At 36.8% G+C, this 23,128-nt stretch overlaps 1 protein-coding gene across 1 annotated transcript; it reads left to right on the top strand.

The window, feature by feature from the left end:
• Window positions 1-1,680: 1,680 nt before the first annotated feature.
• On the top strand, window positions 1,681-18,173 carry gng4 (G protein subunit gamma 4). The gene is made up of 3 exons (XM_008430249.2): window positions 1,681-2,339; window positions 5,401-5,506; window positions 14,825-18,173. Exons 2-3 carry the CDS (start codon window positions 5,408-5,410, stop codon window positions 14,951-14,953), a joined length of 228 nt encoding a protein of 75 aa, XP_008428471.1. The 5' UTR covers window positions 1,681-2,339; window positions 5,401-5,407; the 3' UTR covers window positions 14,954-18,173.
• Window positions 18,174-23,128: the final 4,955 nt, after the last annotated feature.

Here is a 23,128-nt window from a genome sequence, read left to right as displayed (position 1 = left end):
AAACACTACACTGATCAATCCAGGGGAATGGAGGCCGGCCGTTTGACCTTTGAACCCACCAGAAGATCCACACGTCTTCGCTCTACATTCCCACCAGACTCGCTGCACTTACATGTTGGCTGTTTTAAAGCCGAATATTTGTCAGAAGCACTTTTTGTTTGTTTGTTTGGTTTGTTTGCCAGAGTAGCAAGAATAATCTGTGGTCTCAATGTGAGCAGGGGCTGTGATTCAATGCTGCACATAAATAAATACCTGGAAGCAATATCTCACTCACAAGAAATGTCTTATTTTATTTTATTATTTTTAGATCTTCTGAAAAACAACTCCTGCCTCTGTGTTGAATGCAGCATGAAGGAAAAATGCCTCACAGGTTGATTTGTCTTAGAGAAAGGGAAGTCTTCTTCATTAATCATCATTCCTGTGTCTTACTTTACCTGAGTGACTCTTGGGGAAAGTGTCACGTTGTTTTGCTTGTTTACCGTCTCGAACGCTTATCTACCAATCCTCCTCTGTCTTCTCCTTTGCATCAAAGTGTTTTGTTTTTCAGTTTCTAATTTGTTTTGTTACGTGAGAGGAAGTCAAATAAGGCTGCGTGTGACAGAAGAAAGTTTTATTTTTCCTGTTAATAACTTAAGCTATGCATAATTTAAGATCAATGTCTTAGTTTGTATTGTGTTTTTTTGTGCAGATTGGCATCATGGCCGTGTTGTTTTTCTTCTTTTTTTTTTTTTTTTTGGTGTACATATGTGCGTGTCTGAATGGACAAACCAAGTGATAAATATTATAAATATATAAATATATATATATAAATATCTGAAGAAGTATGATGACACCTTGTTTTTATTGTGTCCATTTCTATACATGAAGAACAAGAACCAGAAAATTAACTGATTTATTGGCACTGCCTTTAAAAACTAAATAAATTCTGCTTTGAACAACAACAACAAAAAAAAGTCCAACCTTTAATTTAGTACTTGTAGTATTTAGTGTATTATGCAAAATTCAGATTTAGCACAATGTTGTATTTACATTTGGGCATCTAGGTGTTGTGTTGTTACTGTGAAGATTTTCTTAAAAGAATTCAGATTTATCATGGCAACAAACAAACTATCTAAAATTATGTATGCCATTTCCTGCCTACTGTTGGTTTCATGAGAGCATTAATAAATATGAAAATATGATGATTAAATACAGGGCAATATTTTATGCGTGTAGAGATTTGGTTGCAGTGATATGAAGTTGCCTAAAAATGACCAAAACGAAGTTGTAAATACTTCTGTAATCATCTCTTTAGTCAATATAATGATAAATTACACAAAATATCGTGATATGATTTGAAGAACACATCGCCAGCTCCTAATATAAAAATAAAATAATTTTAGCAAAAGTTATTAGGAGCCATTGTTTTGGAATAGACAAAAGGATGTATAGGAATAAAAACTTGAGGCGATTCTGTGACGTAATAAAGGATTGAGATCGGGAAAATACTCCATGTACCTTCTGTGGTGCTGTGGGCTGGCTCTCTGAAAAGTTGATAACGATCCAAAATAAACTAAATCAACCTAAAAGTGGTTCATCAGACCCAAAATCCGCTTTCTTTCTCAGCCACCTGACCCTCAGACTCACATCCAGGTGAGCTGAAGAGAAAATAAGACACCAATTAACATGTACTCAGGTTAAATGTTGGATTTATTTTAAGGCTCGTTACGCATCTCTACCAGCGGGGAGATATCAACAAATGCATGATTAAAATCTAGTTATTAATCCATGTGAAGAGAGCCATCGTTAAAACTGGGTGAGGCCCGTCAGCTGCTGCGGGGAGGACCCGGTGATGTCAAAGCTGATGTAAAAATGAAACGGGGAAGCCTGCAGATCTCTGCCGCCTTCTGGAGCGGTAAATCAGGGAGGGGGAACAACAAACCCGTCCGCTTCGTATTAGAGTAGCAGGCGGTGCGTTTAGGGCCAGTTTGTCCACTGGAAACGCTCCGACGCTGCTGCAGCAGCTCCTGGTCCGCGGATCTCGCAGCCTGTGCATCACAGATCTCTCCGTCACACCGAGGTTTCCCCCCTCTGCTGCATGCGTAACATCTCTCCGGGTCCAGCCGTGGAGCGCACCGACACCTGACCGCTCGGATCGCATCAGAACCCGCTCGGATTTTCCTCCTTCAGATCAGAAGCGAGGCTGGGATTTCCTCCTATCGTTTCATTTTTTTTATTATTCCTGCACATCCTCCTCCTCTTCTTCTTCTTCTTCTTCTTCTTCTCCTTATTCTGTGTGTGTGTGTTGGGTGGAGTCAACCCGGAATTCTCCAAATTGGAAAAGCATTGGCACGTCTCAGGTAGGAAGCCTGATTTAATGTCTGCTTATAGTCGAGCATTTTAGTCCTTAAATCCGGATTTTTGAGTCTGATTCGTGGCGTGGGCTTTTCAGGTCCAAGCAGGGCCGCAGCTCTGTTTTTGTCTCCTTAGAAATAAGGAGAGGCGCCCGCGTCTCGTTTTGACAGATTTGACTCTACAATCAGCATCGGTGCGTTTGGATAAAACGACACACAGGCGATCAGAGGCTGAAATCCAGCCGGATGAAGCCTCACGATGCGCGGATTGAAAGGGGATCTGTAGGCCTGGTAGCTTCGTGCGAGGGTGTGTGACTAGAAGCTGCAAATTGATCACAAATAMMAAAAAAAAAAAAAAAAAAAAAAAAARRCGATGCATTWGAAATGAAACACTCCATCTTCCATYTGCTTTATTATCTCTRACTTATCTCGGTTTGATACGATGGAAATGARGCTGRWMWRWRRGSAGGATGCATCCGGCTGCACCACACATTGGTGGAAGGCTTCATGTCTTCATCCTTATGAAACACATCTGTGGTTTGGTGCCTCCTCCTCTCCCTGCTGCTGCTGCCAAACTGGGCCAAATCAGCGCTGAGGGGGGTCAAAACCAGAGCAAGTCTTGGTCACTGCTTGTCAAAAGTGGCGACCGGAGGTGGACAGAGTCACCCAAACATTGTACTCAAGTAACTACTGCAACATATTTTTTTACCCAAGTAAAAGTAAAAAGGAGCCATCCAAGAAATAAAATAAGAGTTAAAACTTGTGTAATTGATCAAAACGTGAGAGGATCAATATTTTAAAATTACATAATCAGATGGATCAAAATATAAAGTTATGTGGAAATGTTGGTGTTTTAAAGACCAAGTGGAAAGTAATTTTTGTAAATAACATAATTACATAAAACCAGAGACAAAGAGATGGAAAAACAGTATTTTCTCTTCCTTTTTATTTCTTTCCCGGATCAAACTTCTGTCTAGTTTTATGTGTCTGGACTGTCTGTGTAGTACAGCCCTCAGCTCTGAGAAACAAACTATTTATAGAGCTGACAATAAATCTAATCTAATTGAACCTAATTACAATATAACAAAATGAGGCAAACATTTTTCCAAAGCAATTTCTTTCAATACAAAGAAGCTTATGACATTTTGGTGTGTGTCTGGTGAATGTTTGGCTAAAACAAGTTTGTTCTTCATTCAGTGGAGTTACTCACAGTGGGAAGAGGATCCAGAAATTTTACTCAAGTAATAGTATGAGTACTTCATAATAAAGTTACTCAAGCAAAAGTAAAAAGTGCAGCATAGTAAAATAACTCCTAAAAATACATTCTTTCTCCAAAAAGTTAATCAAGTAAATGTAATTCTGATTCATACTCTTTGATAAATAAATAAATTTAAAAAAAAAACTTTTTCTGTTTTTAGGCTGAGGAATCAGATTAATTGTTTTCTAAAGTTTTACAAATAATGTTGCATTCGCTCGTATGACTGCTTCATCCAGTGTCTATTCTTTTTTACAAAACAACTCAAGCTTAGTCAGATTGGACGAATAAAGCCAGTGAATATCAGTTTTTAAAATTAGTCAGAGATTCTCAGTAGAATCTAGGTCTGGACTTTGACTAGGCCATGCTAACACACAAGTAACCTCTCCATTGCAGCTCTTGCTGTAAGTTTAGGGGAAATCTAACGGGTTTTCATCCGGTATTGCTCTTTGTTATATCCATAACATATTTTATTAAAATTTTCTTATTCATGTTTTTATTTTCGTATTTAATGTTTAAGTTTTATTTTCCTCTTCTGTCTCCTGGTTTGATTTGAATTTGATTTGTGGAGGCTTGAGGATATTATATGTTTTTACAGTGTATGTTTGCATGTATACTTATGCTTTGTACCACTTCAAAACTATTCTACCTAACAAATTATAAATAAATACAAATGAATAAAGTAGACCAACCTATCTATCCTTACATCAACTCTGAACAGGTTTCCTGTTCTTGCTGAAGATAAAGCAGCCCACAGCATAATGCCACAACCGCCATGTTTCACTGTGAAAATGATGTGTTCAGGGTGTTGTGCAGTGTGAGTTTTGTTTCATGCAAAGTATTTTGGATAAAGATGTTTTTAGGGGTATCAGATTAAAGGAGGCTGAATTTAAATAAACTTTCACATTTTTTATTATAAAAAATGTTGAAACCATTTTTTTTCCTTTCCATTTCAGAATTATTTGTTAGCAGAACAGGTCGGCCAGCTGCATTAAGGCATGTTTTAAGGGGACCTATTATGGAAAATTAATATTTTAGCATTTTTTTGTACTTCCATTTGGGTATCAACTGTCTTAAACTGAGTCTTAAAAATAACTATCCAGCTGTTTTTTGGCAATAAGTTTGTATTTTTTGGTGCCTGGAAAACGAGCCGACTCAAAAACCTTGTGATTGTTGAATCACATTCCAATCCACCGTTACCTAGCAACCCCAACAAAGTCCAGATCATCACCTGGCAACCAAAGCTGAGCTCCAGGACGTTTGGATGCTGTATGTGCTGTACAATGGCCGTTAGAAATGACAAGTGTTTTGCTGCTGACTTACCATTCAGAAACCACTTGCTGGATTCTTCTTGGTTGTGCAAGAGGCTCCACTTCTGCTTTTCAAAGATGTGGGTGTTCATCTGTTTGCAGCCATTTTTATGTGCGGTGTTGAGCTGGGGGTCATGGCAGAAGTGAGCAGACTGAAAATTAATTATCTAAGAATGATTTTGTGCAAAGAAAATGTAAAGAACATGTTTTGTGTAGACCGTAGACAGATTCTAACTTGTTTACGGAAGCATAATAGGTCACCTTTAAGAGAAAACTGGACAGATTCCCTCCAATTGAGGCAGGATTGGGAACGTTACAAGCTTAAGTACTTTAAATACTTCAAATAAGTAGCAAATACTTAAAATTTAGCTGCTCAAAAATAAACTGCACTGCACAAAATCTCTTTTCCAAGGCGAATAAACAGGTTTGTCGGAACGGACTGCTGGAGACATGCAGAGAGTTTCCTGCTCACTTTCTTTTCTACCTCTGCTGTCTGTCACAGGCACAACATGAAGGACAGCATCGCCAACAACAGCACAGCCAGCATCTCCCAAGCCAGGAAAGCAGTGGAGCAGCTGAAGATGGAGGCCTGCATGGACAGGATAAAGGTACACTGGTTGTGTTTGGGTTCAGATTCAGCATTTGTGCAGGTTTTACTCTTCTTGGTTCAGATGCATGAAAGTCCTCTTGCACACTGAGTGTTAAAAATGATCTAGCTTTGTATCTGATACTTTTTGTAAGCATAGTACACTATAATGCACTCAGGTTATCATGTTGTGTCATTTGATGAGAGATTATCTACAAAGAACAGCCGTTTGCAGAATTGTCACTTTAATTTGCAGAAATCCGGTGGCGACAGCAGAGAGAATCAAAAGTTAGCTAATCTCAGAAGTAATCTCCAATAAAAGAAAACCATAAAGAAAAAAACAAAGTTCCTTTTAGAAACTCAAAGAGAAACAGCTAAACATGCAATCAATAAGCAAGAAATACTTATCATGGAAATAAAGTAAACAAAGTAAATGGCATCAGACAGGAATGACACTCAGCTAAATAAAGAATAAACGGACAGGAAGTACTTTGTATTTAAAGAAAACATTAGAAAGTACACAAAGTTAAGAGCAACAGTAGCTCTACAAATGACTTTGACTAGGAGAAGTTCAGAAAAATTACTCTAATACCTGATTATTAAAGCTAAATATTTGTTTTGCACTCAATTGACTACATTTCTAATGAGATGTTTGCACTATTCACCATCTGTCAGGTTAAAATTGTTGGGACTTGCAGAACAACAACAACAAACTGTTTTATTCTTTACTCTTCTCCAATTTTGCCTTATTTAACGTCAATTAGCCACTTTAATCAGACATTTGATTCACTAAGAGACACTTTTGACTTATCGTAGCACTCTAAGATATTCTTTTGTTGATTCCACATTCATTGTGTTATTTGTCATTCTAGTATTTAATTTGGTTATTTAAAATACTTTTTTGGGTTTAAATTATTAACAGGACCAATATAGAGAGAGGTTGCCTGGAAAAAAATGGCTGCTAATGAAAACGTAAGTTTGCTCTCTGACTGAAGGTAAACATTAGTATTGGTTGCCAGGCGGGGACGTTTTCATATCTAATCGCAGACACATTCTGCGCACATATGTCGATTTGTTTACACGTCTGAAGCTGTGGGTTGCTCCTCAGTTGGTTGGTCTGCAGACGCTGATGCCTACAAGTTTCCAGATTGCATGATGACAAGATTCACACTGTTCAGTTGTACCTGCCATATGGAGAGCTGAAAGAGCAAAGACCTGTGAGTCTCAGTCTTCTCCATGTTTGGATTTCCATAAAATGAAGCATGAGTATCGAGGACGATGATGTTTTTAGGTTTTAGTGGCAAGCTACTTTTAGCTCTGCCTTTATCAGGATCTATAATTTGCAGTATTCTTCCCAGAAGCATTTATTTGTGGGGAAATTTTACTGCCAGAAGTCAAGAGTGGATTTTTTTTCAGTTTTCAGCAAAGAGAATTTCATCTCTTTGCTCTCAAAACTTCTGCTCTCTTTCAAATATTCTCTGTCCTCCTCGTGCGCAAACTTTCCCTCTGCACAGAACAAATTTGTGCTTGCAAACCTCTCTGCAGGAGTACCGTCACCTAGCAACCATTCCAGCCAATAGAATGCCAGTGTTCCACTGGGGGCGCTTGATAAAATCTCCTGGTCGTGCTTCTGTGGCTACAACAGATAGCTGCATATCGTCTTCTGACGATTTAATTTTCTGCTCCTGTGGTTGTCGGGAAATCATGACATTTACAAAAGAGCATTTGTTTCTTTTTGTCAATTTAACTGTTTTCCATCTGGGCAAAACTTGAAGAAGGGTTTTTGGCCACATCGTTTGGTGCAATCGTTTGTCGTGTAAACACCAAACTGATATCATATCTGTGCTCTCTCTATAGCCTGTATCTGCTAAATCTATCTTAAACACCTGTTCCGCTTTTTATTGATACCGTTATAGACTACATTTCATGAGGCAAAAAAGGTTTTAGCCTGTCAACAACATGACTAACAAGAACAAAATCACTTCCTCTGAAGCAGATAAAGGTTTTTATAACTTGTGCCACATTACATTTTCTTTAGGTGAAATATTGCTACTAGTTGAGTCAGTTCCCCTCTTCATTTTCTTTTTGTATAAATTTTACTTCGTACATGTAAATATTATGAGCTTCGTTTATTTAGATATGGAGGTCGGCAATAATACAAATGCTTGAATTTTCTTTATATGTTATCATCCATAATTTGTACCTGTTTTATGCTGAAACGTTGGAGCTTTTATTCTTTACAGCCCCCAGATATTCTTCAACTTCAAATTAATTATATTAGTAGTAAAAACAAGATGAGTATTGAAGTGTGAAGAACCCTTAAAAAGTGGTTACAGAAATGTACTATATTTATACTGTTGAACATTGCATATGTCTTTGTAAATGTGTAATTTCAGATTAATAGTTTTATGATTTGTAAACATTTAGATTTTGGGCAGATTCTGCTATTTTTGGTGTTATTTGTAAAGTTACACAGTCAGAAATTAACAGCAACAGTTTGGTTAATTTAGTCTTTCATAGAGGAAAAAAATGTCAGTTAAAAACTAAATATTTCATTCACAAGCTAAATATTTAGCTAACTAAATATTTAGTGAGAGGTTATATAATTAGTTATTGATGGTAAACAACAAACAAAACCAACAGTATGAACAGGAAATGTTATTTTTTTCTACTTTCTCCACTTTTTGGTCCATGAGATCATGAATAAACATGAGAAAAATAGAAAATATTATTAAATTATGTTACAGGGTGACGTTTTTTAAGCCAAGAAACCGGTTTAAAATGGGAACGTTTTTCAAGAACAATACATTTGTATCATGTAGACAGTCATACCTATAAAAAGAGTAATACATAGTTGTTGTTTTTGTTGTTGTTATCACAATAGTATTGCAAAATATTAAATCATACCTATGCTGAAAATATTGAAATTGAAATGTTTTCCAAACTACTTCCAGCACTGTTTTTTTGTTTATGTTGGGACCATTTTGGGTTCTCCTCTTTTTGTATTTCCAAAGTTAAAACTTCCTACACAAAGCAAAAACACATGAATGCTTATAACGCAGTAGGGTTTTTTTTTTAAATTTCCCTCTTTAAAGTAAAGGTCAGTCTCATAACTGTGACATTTGAAATTTTGGTTTATTAGATAGAAGGTCTTAACATGTGTTATAAAGAGCTTGTTGTGCAGCTGAAATGACCGTGTCATCATGTCGCTCAGAAGCTCATCATGTGCTCCGGGAATCTTTTCCCCTCTTCCCCGAGGCTGACGGTGCAAACAGCGTCCTAGTTGAGCCGGGACGCATCCACAACTGTTTAAAAAACAGCAACAATATGAGAAATAGAGTTGAACTTTTGCTAGACTTGTGCGCCGAAGTGAAAACGAAGTGTTGATTAGACGGTGACGTGACGTGACTGTCGCCTGTCGGCTTGATGGGCCAGCTGCTTGTTTTGTCGTATTTTCACACATTGTGTTCGTGCCTGAAGTGAGTTACTGAATGAATTTGCACAACTGTGGTGAAGCTATTGCGTTGTAGCTGAAAAACATTTTGGTGAACCAAATTTAACAATGTTTTTTCCATTTCTGTGAAAGAAATACTATTTGGCTAGATCTAGTTTTAGCTCAGAATTCCTGTCTCTGTCGTACCTTAAGTGTATTAAAATGAAAGAACCTCAAAGTGAAATTTTATCACAGGTCAACTAACTTGGTTGCATCAGGGTGTTGGTGCTGTCAATCACTCTTGTGTACCCTTGTCACTCTCTGCTACGTTACAGCTGGTTGGTTCCCCACACCAAAACCAATGTTCAGTTTAGTTACCATGACAATAGAGGACGACAGATAAATAATTTTCCTGTATCAAAATGTTGTTTCTCCATTATTAACACACATTACTCTTGTGACAAATATGTGAAAAACATTATTTTTTATAAAAGTTACATACTGCAGCTTTAACGTAACCTGTCTACATTGGTGCCAGATGCAACCCTGACCCCCCATAGGGGTCAGGGTTGCATCTGGCACCAATGTAGACAGGTTACGTTAAAGCAATGTAGACAGGTTACGTTAAAGCTGCAGTATGTAACTTTTATAAAAAAATAATGTTTTTCACATATTTGTCACAAGAGTAATGTGTGTTAATAATGGAGAAACAACATTTTGATACAGGAAAATTATTTATCCGTGTCATGGTAACTAAACTGAACATTGGTTTTGGTGTGGGGAACCAGCTGTAACGTGGCAGAGAGTGACAAGGGTACACAAGAGTGATTGACAGCACCAAGACCCTCCTCCTAACACAAATGTGTAAAAAAAACAACATATATTTCTATGACAAAAGTTTCATACTGCAGTTTTAATAAATCTATGTTTACATAACCTTCCATCTGCAGGAGCATATCACCACTACACTCTTCACACTTGAGTTTCTTCAGCAAATCCCTCAATATTTGTTCCTCCGTAAAAACATCAAAATTACAGATTTTTACAACGAGCGTTTTGGCGATCTCTTAAACTTAATTAAGAGGTCTGATGAGAGGAGGTCGGTATCAGTGGAAGGAGCAGGGATCACCACTTTTTCATTAATTGCTCAGCCAGCCAAAGGAATGTGATCAGTGCTAATTAGAAGGACTCTCCCTCCATCATGGGGCTGAAGTGTAATTACAATCAGTCTGGGCCTAATGACACTCTCAGTGCAGTACCACTTTTCCTCCTGTGGGGCTCCTGCTCTCTGCAGTTTATATAATTACTGCATTTAGTTTCATTATGAAAATAATTGGGTTGGTTTTTTTTTTGGAGACGACTTTGTGAAAGTTCCACTTTGTGAAGGACTGAGCAGAGGTATTTCAGAAAGTAGACAGACGGCGACTTTAGCTTTATAGCTTTAGCTTAGAAATTCTTTATTGTCACTTTAAGCAATTGTACCCTTCGCTCACACAAATATAACTTGTGATTTCTGAGCTTTTTTTAGCTGCAGAGAAGTTGCAAACAGATCGCAGGTGTAGCATTGCAGACAGAAATAAAATAAAGCAGATCATCTGGAAGAAACTAGCGACGGTACTGTAGTTAGAACAGAAAAAAAAAACACAAGTGTGCAGATTATTAGCCATGCGTGATGATGATACAACCCTTGCAATCTGCTTCTTTGCAGTGAAATCTGTTTGGCTACCCAGTGGTAATTTGATGCCAGCAGCACTGTTTAAGTCATTGGGACGATGAGATCCTCACTGGTGGGCTGAGTCGCTTCTATAGTGGCTTTTAAAACTGTAAAAAAACTCCTGGTAACGTTGCAGGTTTTTAAGTGTTATACATTTGGCACCATCATATCTGTGACACATATCCCATAAAAGCAAACATTTGTGAGTTTCCAAGAACATGCTTAGAAAGTTTTCAGTTTTGAAAAATGTAATAAACACAGAAAAAAAACCACTTCTGAATTTCACGTAAACTCCTTCCTACTCCTAAAAACTGTGCCGTCAAACAGTTAAGCTTTTTCATGGGACTTTTTTTTTAAGGTTGAATGAGTCTGTTTGAAGAACGCTTTGCTTTCCGTTTTATAAATAAAAAGTATTGAGCTGTTTAAGTTCATAGTTCTGGCACAAATGTGGTATCACTTCTGGACCAGATCACTGAAGAGCAATTCAAAATCCATAAATACCAAGTAAGAGAGCGTGCACCGATCGAAGCAAGGCCAACTGGTAAAACGTTTACAGTCTATGAGCATGGAGAAAAAAAAAATCAATTAATCATTAAATAGATACAGAAACACTTCTTGTTTTCTTAAATGTCTAGCTTTGCTTAAGCGATGAACATATTTGTCTTAAGTAAACATCCCCTCTGCTACTTCCATCTTTTATTAAGCAGAATTTAAGCATGAATCATGTCTGACTTCTCACTAACCAGCTTTAATCTCATCCCAGAAATTCTTCATAAACAAACATCCATCATATTTATTATGTTTCCGTCAACATTTAGAGCTGGAAGATAAACAAGGGGAACTCAGGCAGAGAAAACCAGGAACTTCAGACTTTGTTCTGGATCTTATTTAGCTCATCTAGTTATGGTTTTGTGTACAGATGCAGGTTTTTAGTTTTTCAGAAAACAATACCGGCACACCAACAGATTGTTTTGCTGTAAGATTGTTGTATTTTGCGTGACAGAAACCCTAAGGTTTGTTTCTTTCATTTCAACTCTATATGTTGCAAAACTTCTTCAAATCGCTCAGGTTTGAGAACATCTCATCCACAGACGTCTTACGGGGTTTTTTTGTACTGTAGTTCTGAAATCAGTTTTACTTTTTCTTCCATGAAGTCATTTTTTGGAAAATTTAGATGTGTGCTTGTTTTCAAAATAATGCTGAAAAATAAATTTCTTTTTGATATCTAGATACTTGAAGGTTTTGGTCCAAAACTAAACAGAATAAAGAGGAAAAAATAAACATGTGTCACAGTCACATGTTTACCATATAAAACAAAAGAGATCCTATTTGCTAATTATATTGAGTTTAGTTGGAGAAAACGGAAAAGGAACAGGATTTATATCACTATTTCTTTGAATTGTATTTAGTCAAGTTTAATGAACTTAGAAAGATTTAGCTGCACCAAAGTCTGCAATTGAGTAAAGGTCACTGGGCAGATCTGTTCCTATACTGCAGTGGTCCCCAAACTATGGCCCGCGGGCCGGATCCGGCCTGCCTCCACATTTGGTCCGGTCCCCTGAACAATATCAGAGAGCATTTAGATTTTTTTTTATATATTGTATTTTCCGGTTTATATGTGGATTTTTCTTCAACCACCAGGGGGCTCTTTAGCAGGAAGTGTGTCCTGTAAACTGTGGGTGTTTTGTTTTGCATGGCGCATTGCTGCCATCTGTTGGACTTTTAGGGAACTGCTTGACTTTTATGTTATTTAATCAGTACTGTTGTTTGCTAGCGGTAGAGCAGATTAACACAAGTGTTTGTTATGAACGCCGCATTCCAGGTTGAGCGAGCCTTTATGGTAACATATGAGGAATTCATTTGTTAAAGTTACTTTCCCTCAATGGAATATATACTAGTCAGTCCCAGTGACCATTTCACTAACGGTTTTTGCCCATGTGCTTTCTGGGTAAAAATCAATCAGAAACAATCAGCGCAGGTGATAAACGTGTAACACTTTTTCTGTTACAAACTGACCCCCCACCAGAGAAGGGAAAAGTTATGTGGCCCTCACAGGAAAAAGTTTGGGGACCCCTTCTCTACTGGTTCAGAAATTTAAAAAAGCATAATTTACTGAAAGACAATTACTTTGTGTGTTACCTAATGTTTTATATTTATTTTGTCCTGTTGATTTTATTCAAAAGTAAAAAGCCTCAATAGCCAAGTTTTTATCATTCCTGAATTGCTGTTGGGGGCCGCACAAAATCAATCCGGGGGCCTCAAATGGCCCCCACGCCGCACTTTGGACACCCTACCTTGACAAATTACCCATAGTATACTAAAAGTAAATGCGTCTCTTTAAATCAGCGTTTTTAAGTGAGAAGATATGTCTGACATATAAATGCACATCAAATTATTCTTGAACATTTAAAGGAAACATCAACAATGGCTGTATTGATTTCTGAAGTCGTAACAGTTGCTGATCATATTTTTGGCTTTGTGCTGCATCGTTGTCGAAGTGAGTGCTTCACATGGCCGGATGATGAGCGTTGTGTGATGTATTCTCCCCTGAGAGCAGCAGTGGGTGAGGTGAAGTGGCAGGCGGGAGATCAGATGGCTCTCTGCTCCGTGCGGATCCCCGGGCCCCAGCCGTCCCTCCGCTGCAGCTGCTCCTCTGCTCTCCATTTGCCGCCCGCCTCCCCTCCTGTAACTCCCACTCCGCTCCCGAGTGGAAGCCTGCGCTCACATACAGTCTGGCTGTACTGTAAAAAGATCAGGGCTGCAGCTAACGATTAGCTTACTGAACGATTATTCTGGCAATTAATCGATTAATGGGATAAAGAAAAAAGGCACATTTTACAGGTTTTTCCTTTAAAGGAGCTGGTGTGTGTAACTTTTATAAAACTGTCACCATGTCGTGACTGTTTGTTATGAAACAGATAATCTGTGAAAAGATCGATTTCCTCCCTGAGCTTCTGTTAGTTCTGGATCTGTCTGATTGATTTTTTTTTCTTCTTTCAATCAGATCTGTTGCAGTAATCAATGCGACTAACGATGAACGCATGGATGAGTTTCTCTAGATCTTGACGTTAGTCCTTTAGTCCTGGAAATATTCTTCAGGTGATAGAGGGCTGACTTTGTAACTGTCTTTATGTGACTCTGAAGGTTCAGTTCTGTTTTTCAATATAGTTTAGTTTCATTTTGTTGTGACTTTTTGTTTGTCTAATTGAGTTAATTTAATTCGTTTTTAGAGTGTGTTAGTTGAATATTGTTTTGTTTCTGGTTAGTTTATATTAGTTATAGTAGCAGGTTTTAGTTTTTTCATACTTTGGTTAACAACATTTATTCAACAAACTGGTGTTTTCTGTCGCCAGGAGGAATATGAAATGCTGTAATTTGCCGACGGCTGATGTAAACTGTTTATGTGTTTAGTTCGAAATAAGTAGATTAATTAAATCTGTAATTTCAGTATGTTTTAGTTAGTTTAATAAACACACAATATAGTTCCAGTTAGTTGTAGTTTTCTTCATTAATTACCATTTTTATTTATTTCCATTAACATTCAGGATGTTCCACATCCATAAAAGTAGATGTAATCAGTCTAGCAATGTGGCTTTATTATTTATTTTAGATTATATTTTTGAAAGATGGTTTGTTGCAGTTTATTTAAATTTTTTTCTGGATTTTCTACCCAGTGAATAAAAAACAAACATTTTTTTAACTAGAAATTCACCAGACACAGACACACACCTGCAGTTTTGGCTAAAGATTCATAAATTTCTTATTGAAAGAGACTGATTTGTAAAATATTATTTTGCCTGATTAAAAAAAAAATTATATGAATTATTGTCATTTTGGTCCTTAAAATACTAACATTTCCATTTTAGTAATGGTTGATTTATGCTTTGGTCCGTCTGATGATGAAATCTTTAAATATTAAATGACTGTTTACTATTGAGTAATTTCTTGGATGGATACTTTTACTTTTACTTGAGAATATGAAATGCTGAAGCAGTGCTCTGGGTATTCTACTCACCTCTTGTATCAGCTGGTACTAAACCTCAGAGATCTGTTTTTGTATCAGAAGTGAAAAAAGTGGATTATTTTAACTGACTACTTGACAGTTAAAAAGTCAAATAGAAGATGGATTCCTGTAAATATGGAAACTCTTAACATTTTGATGAACATCTGTTCCCTTTACATCAACACCACAGGTCTCCAAAGCAGCTGCAGACCTGATGGCGTACTGCGACGCCCACACACGCGAGGACCCCCTCATCGTTCCCGTCCCCGCCTCTGAGAACCCGTTCCGGGAGAAGAAGTTCTTCTGCACCATCCTCTGATGAGCCGCCGCCGCCGCCGCTACGAGTGCAGGCTTGGCGTTGCCTGGCTTCTCTGTCTTCACCACACCTGAAGCTATTGGCCATCAAAGGCGTTGAGTTGAGTTTTGCCTGGTGGACACTCTGTTGTTGCTGGTCAGCTCTGTCTTAGTGGCTGAGGGTTTTGGGGGAGTCAGCCACTGAACTGGCAACCCAGTGAGCGTTACCATGTCTTGTTAAATAGGTTTGTTATTGCTTTGTTGTTAGAGAACAGCCTTGCTCAGTGCTTAATGAGATGAAAGATGTGTTTTTTTTCCCTTTTTCTTTTTAAATTTTCTTGTGCTAGATCGTAACTTGCCTCAGGAAACAGAAAATTTGCCCAGAGTTGAAACTTCTACATCATGTTTTCCCCTTTTACTTTATCCAGAGCAACGTTTACAAAGTTTTTAATTAATTTTCTAACGAGTGATGCAGTTTGATTTTATAGCACCATTGAAATTTAATTTGATGCCTCCTTTTAATCTGACAGGAGAGTCTCAGAAAGTTAACTTTCTTTTTTGGAGCCTCAAGCTGGCAAAAAGCAACTTCAAATATCATTTAAACTCGAGATTTGACTTGGACTCATTGACTGGGACTCAAGTCTGATTGGGATTCTTTATAATCAGAGGTTAAAACAAGCTGATATGACTGCAGTTCTGACACATAATACATTGTATTTGCATAATATTCCTATGAAAACATTAACTTGATTTATTAGCTCTGGTAGACCTTCACTCTAGCCACTTCCTGCTTATCAAAATAAAAGCATTTCCAACATTTTTATTCAAAAAATGTCAAAATACTTTTTTATCTACTCTTTCCACAGTGCCTAGGGCATAATGTTGTAATTTATACCTTACCTTGGAGCATATTTACCTTTTAGGCTTTACAAAACGGTTTTAAATCATTCAAATTGAGGTGGAGAAAAACTTGTAAACCCTACATAGTTCAGTATAGAGTTAAGGATTACATAACTTTAATGCAGGGAATGACAAAATAAAAGCATATGGTTTTATTCATTCACAAATTCAAAAATTTAAAGACGAGAGACCTGACGAACACTCTTCCTGTGACAATGTGACCTGATGTAGACATAAACTCTGAAAACTTGACTTAAACTCAAACCAAATCTGTTAGACATGGTTTGATTGGGAAGCTAAAACGCGACATTTGTTACATTTTTAGCTTTCACTAACTGAGTCAAACCGGTGCAAACCCTTTGAAGAACCTGTTCCCCATCTCACCTGTGGTGGCGCTGCACCAAGAACCTCTGAAGGAAATGACATGAAAACCTCTGAAGAAGACATTGTACGTAACCTCATTTTTCACAAAATATGAACAAAAAATGGAGTAGTGTCAGATTTTAGCAGTTGTAAGATTTCTCTCTTGTCTTTCGTAAAAGAACGCGAGTCATTTTTCCAGATAGCGCTAAACATTCAGGTTTGTTTTGGTTGTATTTACCCAGAATGCATTGCACATCCTGCGTCCTGCTTTTTGAGCGGTTTACAGTCCTCTTGCATTCAAACCGCAAAGAGCTCACTTTAATCAAACCGCTACCAAGCTTTTTAGGCCGACCAGAATTCATTTTTTTGGACAACATCAGAGTTTGATGACTTATTCACACTTCCATAAACAAACCAGACCTTGTAGACAAATAAGCTAGCGGACTTAACAGGGTTGCTATTACAGAGTCTCACTCTAAAGACTTTAGACTTTACTTAGTTCTGTGCTGAAAATACTGGAAAGAGTTGCGGTTTTAGACTTGAGTCTCTTTAACAATCTTTAACTCGTATAACAAAGCGATAATGTCACACGGCTCGGTTATAAGCCAGTGATATGCACCCGGGTGTTGATATTGTATAACTAAGTTCATCATCATAATAATGATCACTCAGGTGTCTCTCCAGCTGAATAAATATATTAAACATCATGTAGTTGATGAAAAAATTACTTTAGTTTTGAATTGAAACAAAATCCGTCCTTCACCCGTCAGGATTCGCCGAAAGCACAAAGAAACAGATTCCTGTAATAAATCATTTAATTTGCACTGAAAATAAGAGAGCGGAGACTGCAAATCAATTCTGTTGCAAGTAATTATATTGGATCAATTTATGAAAGGGCGCAATGACAACAATCAGGTGACTTTTTCAAGGTTATCACAACAAACACAAATTATTAATTTACTTTGGTGTTCTCTTTGATTCACTTCCAGTTTATTTCATCCCCTACAAATAAGAGACATTATGAGGTCATGTAGCTCCCAACTGCAGTATTATCTTTCAATTTGCAGGGGGAGTTTTCCTCCCTGTTTATTTTCTGGGCCTGTTTCCTGAGACTTGTTACTTTTATTTATTTATTTTTTGCCTGTCCGATAGAGTGAATGGCACGGCCTTTGACATTAATGCCGGACCAGAGGCCTGCATGTTTTCCCGCTCCTCCTCTTTTTGACAGCTTCCTCTCTTTCCGAGGGACTGTCGGTCTTTTAGAGTGTACAGTATGTTACAGTGCCAATTTCTGTGAGAGCAGCGTGATTCTCACCCTGCAGGCCCTGCAGCCCTTTCTTTCCCTTTTGTTCGTTTCGGCAGAGAAAGCACACTGTCGAAACGTTTCCTTTACATGGTAGTTGAATAGCATTTGCTAATTTTTACAATAACTTGTTATGATCGTTAATATTATTGTTATTATCAGTAGTAATATTGAATATTTGTTGCACAGCACTGACAGGTACATGACGTGTAGTGCTACTATAAGCTTGTATGAAGAAACAATTGTTTATAAATCATTGCAATTATTGATACTATCTCTGTATTTTTTAAGAACAACAATAAGGGTTGTTTACACGACATGATCCCTTTAGTGGTTCAGGCCTTTTTTTTTGCCTAATTTCTGTAAAATTGAGAGAAATTTCCTCCCTCCTGTTACTTGAATTTTACCTTCAAAATACGAATCACACCCCTGATGCAGGTTGTGTTTACGGTTTTATTTCATATGAAGATGGTGCCAAATCTACAACAAAGATTAAAACATCTAAAGATGAAACATGCATGGATTTGTTTCTGTCTACAACAGGGAGGACTGTTATAATGTAAAATGTTGCACCGTCATTGACTTCTATTGGTGTTTCAGCGCCAGATGTAATTATTGGTACCCCTGGTAAAAGATAATGTAGAAAGCATTAAAATCCAATAAATTTTTCAAAACAGAAGCTTTATCTCACACTGAATATTTGGGAAACTTTCAACCTTTAATTTTAGTACAAAAGAAAATCATGTTTTCATTAACATAATACAGATTGTTCAAATTATGCTGCAGGGCTCTTATTGGATATAGAATAAATGGCCAGAAAGTTCAAATGTTTTGGATCACTACTCCATAAAATGAAGCATTTTGTGCTTTTTCTATAGCAGAAAATGCTCTGCACTGCAATAACACAAAGCAATTTTGGTCAGTTTCTAGTGCAAATATATTAGTTCACTTAATACAAGACATAACTAACTTTTCAGCAAGACATAGGAGCTTAATAATTCCTTAATATTGATTAAAAAAATGTGTTCTATTGGAAGATAAATTCACTTATAATAAGACATTTTCCCATGTTATGAATGAAATAATCTGTCAATGGAACTAGTACTTTTTCATCAATATTAAGAAGTTACTGACTTAAAATAAACTCCTATTTCTTACTGAAAAGTTACTTGTAAGTTAGTTTTGTCTTATTTCAGGTGTATTAAGATATGTGCACTAGAAACCAACCAAAAATACTTTTGTGTTTTTGCAGTGTGCAACATGAAGCCAACCAGCTTCTTCATACGGTATGCCTAGAAAAATAAAAATAAAGCCAATAAATAAAAATAGCAAACCATTTTCAGCTAATGCAGATTTTATTTTTTACATTTCTTGGTATTTTGAGGAGCCGAAAATGCCATGCACTCTCAGAAGAAATGCAGGGCTGATTTTTAACAAAACAGACCTACAGCATTACAGAATCTCTATCACACTAGGTATGAAGTAAATTTTTTTTAATTATTGTCCTTTTCTATAAACCACATTTTAAAAAATCTTGGCCTAATCTGACCAAATCACACGTCTCCAGTTAAATTTGCAGAAGCATTTTGAAAATTCCCTGTTTACATTTATGATGGTAGGAAAGAAGACGTTTTTTTTTTATAACATGGCATGTGGATAACCTCTTCTTATTCTTACAAAGACTTGCTTATCCCAAGATGCCACTATTTTCTACACATTCACCTCACTTAAATGCCATGTTTTCTTGTTTTTACCATTTTGAAGAGTGGTTGGCAAAGAGACATTTGCTTTATTTTGTCATACCACATTCTTGAAAAATTTTATAAACTTTAAAAAAGAAATATTTGTTATTTGGGAATTATGCACCATAAAAAGAATTTTCTTTTAAGGAACTAATATCAAAAAGTTGGATTTTTCTAAATTTTTTAGTGGGATTAAAAAAAATGCTGCAATACGGGTTAAATTTTCTTTAAGGATATTTAAGCATCTTTACCAGCGGTGCCAATAAGTGCGGCTGGTGCTGTACTCTGCACAGTATGATCACGCTGGAGCCTGGATGTGTCAATAAAATGAGCAGCTGTATGAATGGTAATATGGAGGAAAAGCATTTAAATAGAAGGCTTTGTAAACCCTTTGAAGAATCAAATGAATTAAAGGAAAACGGTAACCCATTTGTGTCTCTCCGCTTCATGTCTCGCCTCTTTGAGGTTTCCAGCCAGTGTCTGATCACACTGGGAGCATTAAAGGCCAAATGGTTGAGTCTCACAGAGGAAACATGCTGCTGCTGTTGTGCAGTGGAGACCTCCTGTGGCTGAGCGGAGCCACAGGCCATCTGGATGCTCTCTACATCTGTTGTGACACTTTAAAAAAAAGTATATGATTCATTTAGACCTCAGTTAGTTTCCCCGCAAAAAGCACACAGAGGAGAAGATAATGCATGCAGAGCCTTTATTTGCATGAAGCATACATACCATAATACCCTTTTTTTATTATTATATGTTTATTTTGTAGCTGTTGTTTTTGTGTCCATTCATTCACAACCTCAGCTTATTTGAATAAAATAAACTCTTTCTACTAGTTTTGTTCATGTTATACCTCTTTCCACCCTCCTCAAAAAGTGATATTTTTTAGATATTCACTTTAAAAAGTCAAAACATTGTCATATGAATTCATTGCATAGTACTAAACTTCCAACTTTAGTAATTTTTATGATTATGTTCTTTTCTGTTCATTAATTTATTTTATTTTTTATCCACCTGCCTTGGTACGGAAATATATATATATATTTGTATTATTTTGTTTTGTTTATTTTTGCTTATTGTTTTGTCATTTACTGGTTCATATTTATTATTTTAATTACTCTGATGAGCTGACATCCTCCACAAGGAGTGTTAGGTCATTGCCAACACAGCTGGCTGTTCATTGAGCGCTGCATGATAACATAACATTTTAGGTGGTTGAAAAAATTTGGGAAAGCATCAGGGATAATGGTGCTTTCCCACCGCTAAGGATTTTTATACAGACATGTCACCCTGTGGAAAACTGTCTCAATACAGAAGGATAGAATAGAATAGAATAGAATAGAATAGAATAGAATAGAATAGAATAGAATAGAATAGAATAGAATAGAACATAATTCGTATACGTTTCTCCAACTTAAAATCAGTAAAGGTTTGTTGAAAGATTAAATAAAATAATTAAATAAAATGGACTCAATGAACGACTTTCACACAAAGTCAGTTAGAACATCTCTGATATTTATCTCAAAATTTCAGCATTTTTATTCAAGGAAATGTTTCACTTTCCAAACTCAAAAATGTCTCTATTTTTCCTATTAATGTTTTTAAGTTAATCTAAAAAATTATTGTGAGTTCTTTGCCAGAAATTTACTCCTTACAGTGGCTCTACTACATTGTCGTCCATAAAACATCAGTTTTATGCTGTTAAACTGAATTGCTCAAATAAATAAACCTCCACTGTACTTTCTCTCTCATTGAGATGCACCTGTGCATCACAGAAAAACATGAAAAAAAAAATAGAACCTGGATGCTGCAGCAGATTACGTTTGATGAAAACAGATAATTGCATGTGAGGGTTTTTGCATGATGATGCAAATCCTGGCATCTCTCATCGATTTCTCTCCTCTAATCTGAACGGATCAAGCTGTGGATAAAAACATGAGCAGCCATGAAGGAGGATTGTGAAGCCTTGGGACTGGCTGTGCTGCAGAGTGTCATCCATATATTTCTTTTAAATCAAAGGCAGCAGAAATACATTTTCTCTGTCAGCGCCTGACAATGAATGATGAGGTCCTGAATGAATACACTGTGTTCTGTGTGCAGCTGCTCACCGTTAGTAATATCTGATCAATCCACACCCACACAGTCGTGATGAAAGGGAATTTGGGTGCCGTTTCTCCAAACCAATAGTAATGTTTGTTGATGGATAATCCAAACCGAAGTAAAAAATACTCATAAATATTAAATTCAGATGACTAATTTACCTCAAAATGCAATGTTGTCTGAGTTTTTCCTTGCAGTCGACTGTGTCCCCAGACTGTTGGTTTTCTGAAACAGGGAGAAATATATATCCTGTGTGCCAAAAATAAATGTGAAATTCAAGAAATAGACTTGGTATTATGGGTAACATGAGTCTCAGCTGGGACTGGAATGAATAAAGAGAAATTTATAGAGAAAACAGCGAATTCTGGATGCTTGGAGCGCTGCAGAGTCGAGGGGAAAAGGGAGAAAACACACACACAGATACTCACACAAACTGAAACAGTGATGAGACCTTAGTGCATGCATATGGTGCAGTTTATGAATAAAATGTGAAGTGAAAGTAAAAGACATAGGGGACAAAAGTTGGATGCCACAGTAAAGTGGGGTGAAATCCTGACAGCGATACAACAGGCCTTTATCTTCAACTGCAAGAAAAGGAAATAAATCACTGGACTGAAGCTGCAAGGACAAAAACTAACTAAAAATCCTTTGCTACTGAAGTAAAATAATCCCACACTGAAAATTTAGAAAGCTTCCATTATTAATTTGCATATTCAGATCAACTTTTACTAAGTAATGGTCTTCTCTTCTCTTCTCTTCTCTTCTCTTCTCTTCTCTTCTCTTCTCTTCTCTTCTCTTCTCTTCTCTTCTCTTCTCTTCTCTTCTCTTCTCTTCTTTCTTTTTCTTTTATTTTAAATTAAATCACTGTTTCCAATCTAAATGACATCCTTAACGATTGCTATAAATATGCAACAAGACATTCATAAATATTTTTGATTGAATTTTTTTTTAATCTGATGAGAGTCACATAGGCACATTTTTACAACCACTTTTCAAAATGGGAAAAACAGGAGAACATGCTATTCAAGTACGATATTCTAAAACTGCAAGATAATTTATAAGATGCATTGCTTGTGGGATTAAAGGGGCAGTATTATGTAAAATTTACTTTTTTCAGCTTCGCATCATCTAATAATGTCATTGGTTCATCAAAAACACACCCAGACTGTTGCTTTGATTGTTTTAAGCATGTTTTAGAAATCCATTAACGTCCGTGGCAACCATTCAGCTGTGCAAAACGCCTGAGTGGACCTAGCCCCGCCTTCTAAGTGCAGCTCCTCTTCAGAGCTGCGGTTTCCAAACTTCCACTTCACAGAGCAGACTTCTCTGTGAAAAGTTACCACAGGGATAACTGTGGTAACTGAGCACCTTTCATTCTAGCCAGCAGCAATTAGCAAACACTTGATGGAACTGAACATCTGCTGAGCTCATTGTATGAGCCACATCTCTGTGCGACGCAGGGAAAAACCTTGTTAAAGAGTTAATAGTGGAGTAATATTGTGACGACTTCCTGCAGGTGTTGTTTCAGAAAGAGGGACAGTTTTAAAGAGACAGAGGCCCAATTTCAAAGTGCTAAATTTCAAAGTGATTTTATGTCATTGATTTTATGTCATATTTGAAATATATAGGAAATTTACAACTGAAGGTAATCTAGTTAGTTGATTGTACTATATAATGACATTATGTACCTAGAAAATATACAATACTGCCCCTTTAACTCCTCTTCACCAAAAGGATTGGTGATGACTCAGGCAAATTTGCAGTACCGTAATTCTGCCACACTTTGAGCTAT

This window comes from Poecilia reticulata, linkage group LG15 (genome assembly GCF_000633615.1).
Source record: "Poecilia reticulata strain Guanapo linkage group LG15, Guppy_female_1.0+MT, whole genome shotgun sequence".
NCBI lineage: Eukaryota > Metazoa > Chordata > Actinopteri > Cyprinodontiformes > Poeciliidae > Poecilia > Poecilia reticulata.
Note: the sequence above shows the minus strand (reverse complement) of the source record. Positions and strands in the feature narration are given on the sequence as shown.

Coding starts and splice junctions, on each gene's coding strand:
- gng4 (XM_008430249.2), top strand. CDS start 5,408: ATGAAGGACAGCATCGCCAACAACAGCACAGCCAGCATCTCCCAAGCC. Junction 5,507..14,824: donor CCTGCATGGACAGGATAAAG/GTACACTGGTTG, acceptor TCAACACCACAG/GTCTCCAAAGCAGCTGCAGA.